This window comes from Myotis nattereri (genome assembly GCF_964212035.1).
Source record: "Myotis nattereri genome assembly, chromosome: 19".
Lineage (NCBI taxonomy): Eukaryota > Metazoa > Chordata > Mammalia > Chiroptera > Vespertilionidae > Myotis > Myotis nattereri.
This window is the reverse complement of record NC_138095.1, coordinates 12,564,966-12,571,867: the sequence shown is the minus strand read 5'-3', so window position 1 is coordinate 12,571,867 and position 6,902 is coordinate 12,564,966. Positions and strand designations below refer to the sequence as shown.

Here is a 6,902-nt window from a genome sequence, read left to right as displayed (position 1 = left end):
CAATGTTTTCATTTCTTTTTTTTCTTTTTTTAAAATATATTTTATTGATTTTTTACAGAGAGGAAGGGAGAGAAAGAGTTAGAAACATCGATGAGAGAGAAACATCGATCAGCCGCCTCCTGCACATCTCCCACTGGGGATGTGCCCGCAACCCAGGTACATGCCCTCGACCGGAATCAAACCTGGGACCCTTCAGTCCGCAGGCCGACGCTCTATCCACTGAGCCAAACCGGTTTCGGCAATGTTTTCATTTCTTGTGGGCAAATAAACTGCTGAGTCTAATAATGAAGGCTGCCCAGCCAGAGTGGCTCAGTAGGTTGACTGCTGTCCTGTGCACTGAAAGGTTGCTGGTTCGATTCCCAGTCGGGGCACATACCTGGGTTTCAGGTTCAATCACTGGTTGGGGCACATACAGAAGGCAACCATCGACGTTCTCTCTCTCTCACTGCCCCCCCCCCGCCCCCCCCCCAGCCTCCCGCCGCCTTCCTTCCTCTCTATAAGCATGTCCTTGGGTGAGGATTAAGACACCCACACACACACAATAATGAAGGTATGTTTAGCTGTAGGAAAGACGTTTTCAAAGTGATTATACTGTTTGACATTCCCACTAGCAACGTGTGAGAATTCCAAATCCTTATCAGCACTTGGTACTGGCAGTCGTTTTAATGCAGTCATTCCAGTGAACGCACAACGGTGTCTCAGGTGGTTCAACTGAGGTATTTCCCTGATGACTCACAACGTGGAGCATCTTTTCGTCTGCTCAGCATGGCCACTCATCTATCTTCCCTGGTGAAGAATCTGTTCAAATATTTTGTCTATTATGTTTTTTTTAAGATTTCATTTTTTAGAGCAGTTTTAAGTTCACAGCAAATTTGAAAGGTACAGAGATTTCCCATATGCCTCCTACAAGCCCCCTCCCCCACAACAGCGCCTCCCCCATTATCAACATCTCCCAGCAGAGTGGGCCATTTGTTACAATCAATGAACCAACATATCGCTGTCACCCAAAGTCTATAGTGCACATCAGGGTTCATGTTTGGGGTTGTACAGTCTACGGGCTTGGGTCTGGCCCAGTCTCTCCTGCCTCCCCAGGTGACTTCTGGGTGGCCCATAGGCCAGGCCCCTATTTCTGGCTGACGGCCTATGCCCCAGCGGGCTTCTGACCTCTCTGCTCTTCTTCCTCAAGAGCCTAGGAGACCTCCTCATTGTCGGTGGAGACCCCAGGGCTTGCCTGACGACACCTTCAGGTACAGCCGGACGGGGGTCACCAGCGGGGGTGATGACCCCCCAGGTCTCCTTCCACTCTGACTAGAGGGGGTGGGGAATTTTTGCTTGTCATTGTTGAGACTTTTACCACATTCAGTGACAAGGACACAGGGACTGGGGCCAGGGGCCAAGGGCTGCTGGGTTGTTTTGGCAGGAAGGAGTGATGTAGTATTAAGTTTCTGGAAATTTTCCTCAGATTCACTTTTCTATCCCATTTTTATTTCAAATTAGCAACTCCTTGTACTATAGACATAAGGATGGAAAAGTTACAACATATTCTGACCGGATCCGGGTTCCTAGGAGTCACAGGTCAATACAAATGATTTTGGGCCATCGCCTCTTTTTGCCAGGCCCTCAAATGGTCATTTCTAATAGATGGGAGAAAATAAATCCTCAAAACCAATCCCCTATTGCTGAATGAAAGACCGGTGGCTCCTTGCACATACCCTTCGGTACAAAGTTATTTCTCAGAGCTTATTAGATAACGTGCCCTCAGAACTCCAAGATGTAGGGACATTCATGACATCAGTGTGTTCAGCTTGAACCTGGGTTTCAGATTAGAAAGGAAACTTGCCCAAACTGCCTTATCATCAGTAAGTTTGTTCTTAAATATTTTTTAATTGATTTTTTAGAGAGGAAGGGAGGGAGAAAGAGAAACATTGATCACCCCGGGCATGTGGCCTGACCAGGATTCGAACCAGCACCTTTCAGTGCACGGATGACGCCCAACTGACTGTGCCACCTGAGCCAGAGCATCATCAGGGAGCCTCATTCAGCACTGGTTACCCTTTGTATAAAGGCAACGCAGACCTCTCTGTGCTTTTACTTCTGTTCTACCTTCTTTGGGGCTCTGCTGGCGGAGGCGCTGAGCCTCTACTTACTCCTGTCCCTCCTCTGCCTCCCCTTGGCCCGGTCGTCTCTGAAATCCCTCTCTCTCTCCCAGTCATTTCCAGGCCACGCCCTGGCTGGCTCCCTTTCCTGCCGCCTCTTCTCCCTGCCCCGCTCATGGTCTCGCTCCCTGGTCCTCGACTCCCAGTGTCTTTCTCGGGATCGCGATCGCTCCCTCTTCTCCCTTTTTCCCTCTCTATACTGATCGCTTTTAATAACGGGCAAATTAATGGGTTTTCGGAAAGGCCGATCTCGCCCCCCAAATCGCAGCTGCCCAGATTCCTTTTTCCCCCCCAGGCCTCCTCCCAGCCGCCGAGGGATCCACCCTTTGAGAGTCCTTTCCAGTTCGTAGTCCACGAATATCTCGTGCTGGTCGATGAGCAGGCCGTCAGCGTCCCGGTAGGCTCTGAGCAGGGAGCGCTCCTCCTTGTACTCGATGAAAGCATAGCCCTTGGAGAAGCCCGTGACCAGGTCCCGCACCAGCCGAAGCCGCCGGATGTCCCCATAGCGGGAAAACACCTCCTTTAACTTCTCCTCTTTGGTCTGCAAGTTTAGTCTGGCCACAAACAGGGTGAGGAGGGGGTCCCCCGTGACGCCTTTGTTGGGGGTGTACTGCGCCAGCATTGCCCTCCAGACGGCGCGGTCGTGGGGGTCCTCATCCGTGCCGTCGATGCTGCCAGCTTTAAGGGGGTCATACTCCTTGGCGATGGGCATCCAATCGTTCATGTTCTAGGAAGGACCACAGCAAGCATTTATGTAGCACCCACTGTGCGCTACTCCTTTGATCCTTACAACAGCCCCATGAAGCAGACACCATCATTCACCCCTTCTTTAATAGGGAAGGGAGTGGATTCCCAGAGGCTGAGGCCTCCCCGCTAGAAAGCGGGGGAGATTGCATCAGAGCCAAGCAGTGGGGCTCCGAGATGCTCTCCCCACACTCCCCCACCGCCCCTCCCAGGAGGAGGCAGAGGGCAACCTCACCTGAGTTTGAGATAAGTATTATCCTCCAGCTTAACCACCACAGGGAACTTACTAACTCCAGGAACTAACTGTAATGTAGAGAATGAATCAAAACCGAGGATCAAAAGCTAGGCTCACCTTTTAGAGACTTTAAAATGGTCAGGAAAACCAGCCTGGGAAATGCTACAGAAATGTCATTTAAAAAATCTTTACTACCAAGGCCCTGGCCAGTGTGGCTCAGTTGGTTGAGCATCAAAACATGCACTGAGAAGTCACTGGTTCAATTTACCCGTCAGGAGTGTGCAGGAGGCAGCTGCTAGATGTTTCTCTCTCACCTGGATGTTTCTCCCTCTCTCTTCTTCTCTCTCTAAAATCAATAAAAACATTAAAAAAAAATTTTTTTAACTCTATTACCAAGAATTCCAAACATACCAATGTAGAGCATGGCTTAACTTTCCACGAATTCCTTGCCTGGCTTTTACTATGACCAACATCGGGCTGGTCTTGTTTGCTCTATGCTTTCACTCACATTACCACTCCCCGATGATTCTGAAGCAAATTCTAGACATTTACATCACTCATCTGCGTCACTACAAGATAAGGCCTTTTTCAAAAGCCAAACTACAAGGGAAAACGGTGCTTGGAACGCAGCATTTCGCATCTGTCAGTGCACAGATAGCAAAGCTAAAACAGCAGTCACCCAGCAGTGAGCTCTTCGATTCAAAGGAATAGGAGATTTCTTCCCAGTTTCCTAGCGGATAACCTGCTTATGCCTTGGAGCACAAGAAGTGGCTGCAATGATTTTAGTCCAGCAAGCACACTGCAATTGTCATTCACCCCAATGACCGTTGTTTTTGAAAGCGGGTGGGGAAATGCAAGTCTGACACCCGATCATTGATTCATGTGAACCTGCTGGAATAATATAGTGCTTGCCAACGTTTCAGACGCTGCTGATAACCATGTGACCACCTCTGTAAGTCTTCAGAGCCAGTGCTGAAATATGCTGCTTAAAACCCAGGGCTCTTGGCTAACAGCACCTTCCCATCATACTAGTTAAGATGATACCTACAATGTCGTCCCCCCACACCCCCCCCCAGCTCCTCACACTTCCCTCCAGAATCTTTTTGCTTTTCTTCTTCTTCAGTTCATGGATTATGTAGGAAGAGTGATTGTTTGGCAGGTACACTGTGGACTTTCCCCCCAATAAAAAGCCAAACACCCTCAGAAGAAAATCCGAAGTCAACAGACTCAAGCCCTCGGGCCCTCACGTAGCCTATCACCATATTCCACTGCAAGACCTATTCTATCCGGGATTGCGCCTCGTGCCTTGGATGTGCCCGAGTTCCCCAGCCCCATGCCTCTCTCGGTGCAATTTCCTCTGCTGGGAATATTCTCTTCCTTTCCGCCTCCCACATCTCCACTGCGGACATTCTACTGGCCTTTCCAAGTCCAGCTCCCGGCCTCCACCCCTTGAAGCAAAACGTGCCTCTCCCACAGCTCATCTAGCTCCTCTGTCAGACTCATCACTTTTTTTGTCCCCAACACACAGTAAACGCTTTTCAGTCTAAGGTCTGCCTCACTTCATCTCGGTCTTAGGACCCTTCCTGGTATATGCTGGGGAACGGAACCAACTGCAATCATAATTCACTGAACTTCTTTTGGTCCAAATCAGACGAACAGGACCACTGCATTGAGAACCGAGAGGCAGGACGTGACGCCATCACTACTTTGTAAAAGTAGGGCTTGTCTATCTGTCATCATTAACAAGCAGCTTTGGAGGAGGCACTCCTGGAATCCTCAGCATAAAAGGCTGGTAAACAGCGGGAGCCACGGAAGGCGCACGGGACACAGGTGAGACGATTTCATCTGGGCCCGGGCTCGGCCTCGAAGGCACTTTGTCTCTTTTCCCTCTGGTGGCTGGAGTTTCTCCACGTGTTAAGAAGGAAAAAAAAAAAAAGATACCACTATGTTGTTTGAATCTCTGCTCTAATGTTCTCTACATTAATTCTACTGGCCCTAAAATTCTTTTTTTTTTTAAATATATTTTATTGATTTTTCACAGAGAGGAAGGGAGAGAGATAGAGAGTTAGAAACATCGATGAGAGAGGAACATCGATCAGCTGCCTCCTGCACATCTCCTACTGGGGATGTGCCCACAACCCAGGTACATGCCCTTGACCGGAATTGAACCTGGGACCTTTCAGTCCGCAGGCCGACGCTCTATCCACTGAGCCATACCGGTTCTGGCAGCCCTAAAATTCTTAGATTCTAACCTCCATCACAAGGTTGCAGGGGAAAAACAAAGGCCATTATAACCATGGTTAACGTGTACTGAACCCTCAGGAGTTTTGGATTCCTCATTATTTCACAAATGGGGATGGGACGTGAGAGATGAATGGTGTCCTGTGGAGGTGGGTGGGGCAGTTAACCATTAGAGAGAAAAGCGTGGAACGTGAAAAAAGAGCATGAGACTGGGAATCCCGAACACCCAGGTTTAAGACCTCGTCCTATGTTGGGCAAAACGTAAATCATCCATGAAATGTAGCTAAACGCACTGCACCGGCGAAGATTAGATACATATCTCTGAAACTGCTTTACAATTATAAAGTATTATGCAAATAAAGTTGTTATTAAGCAATAAAAGCACTTCTGTCCTCACTGAGTCTATAAGCACGACATTCCCGCGCTTCCCACCCAGGTGGGCTTAAGGCGGGACCCGCAGTCCTGCCGAGCATGCGCAGTGGCGCCGAGCATGCGCAGTGGCACGCAGACGCTAAGGCGAAAGTGTCCCTGGAAAGGCCTGTACCCCTCAAACCCCGAAACGCCTCCGCTTTGGCCATGGGCCCCTCACCTTCCGGGTGGACGTAGAGAGGAAAGGCCAATCTTTCCAACCCAGCTATCGCCTCAGCTCCTCTAAACACAACCCCGAAAGATCTGCCCCTTTGCCAGGTTCCAACATGGCGGCCCACATGCGCGCGGAAAAAGGCCGTCCAGGCGGAATTAACTAAGTCCTTCCCGCCAGGTGGGCGCCGCTCTCACTCACCTCACCCAGGCACGGGCTCCCTCTCCCGCGGACACCGGCGCTGGGTTCCTTAAGAATCAAAGATTCTTGGTGCGGCCTCCGACCGGACCTTTACATTGGCAACAGCAGATTCGTCACGAGCGCCGTTTCCGCTTTTGCTTTTGTTAGGGGGGAAAAAATGTAATCCCTTGGTTGAGCATCGAAGGCGTATTATTTACGAGCTGAATGAAATTTCTAATATTTTTTTCCCACGAAGACAAGACCTGTTCAGTTGCACCGTTTGAGTTGAAAGACTATCGAATCTGCAGGTAGGCGTCTGAGAGCCACGGGCTTTCTACGCGCCGCCTTGGGCTCCGTCAGCGCCAGGCGAGTTTATTTTTAGACTCCCTTTGACCAGTAAATATGGTTTCAGCTTTATATTATGGCTTCTTCGGGAAATGCCTGTGCTGGTTCGAGTGAAATTTGGTACGTTTCCCTAGCGTTTCCCCAACCCCAAATGTGAGAAGTTCCCGTTTCACACAAGCCAAACCGGAGCGTTACCGTGAGGCGTCCCGATGGGCGCAAGGGGGCATCTCCTTGGAGGTTTGATTTGCGTTTCTCCCAGGATGTGGAGCATCTTTTCTTATGCTTATTGGCCTCTCGAAGGGTCACCTGAAAGGCATCCCCATGACTGACGGCCACATCTATAGGGTGTGTCCCCCCCCCCAAATGTATACGCACCCTCTGAGTGACTATAAAGGCCGTGTTTATTAAAGTAGATTTCACT

At 49.8% G+C, this 6,902-nt stretch overlaps 1 protein-coding gene across 1 annotated transcript; it reads right to left on the bottom strand.

Annotated features, from left to right (window-relative positions):
* Positions 1-37: 37 nt before the first annotated feature.
* On the bottom strand, positions 38-6,263 carry SNRNP35 (small nuclear ribonucleoprotein U11/U12 subunit 35). Its single transcript, XM_081113575.1, has 2 exons — positions 6,158-6,263; positions 38-2,883 (listed from the first exon to the last, which is right to left on the bottom strand). The coding sequence occupies exon 2, from the start codon at positions 2,878-2,880 to the stop codon at positions 2,140-2,142; it is 741 nt and encodes a 246-aa protein (XP_080969701.1). The 5' UTR covers positions 2,881-2,883; positions 6,158-6,263; the 3' UTR covers positions 38-2,139.
* Positions 6,264-6,902: the final 639 nt, after the last annotated feature.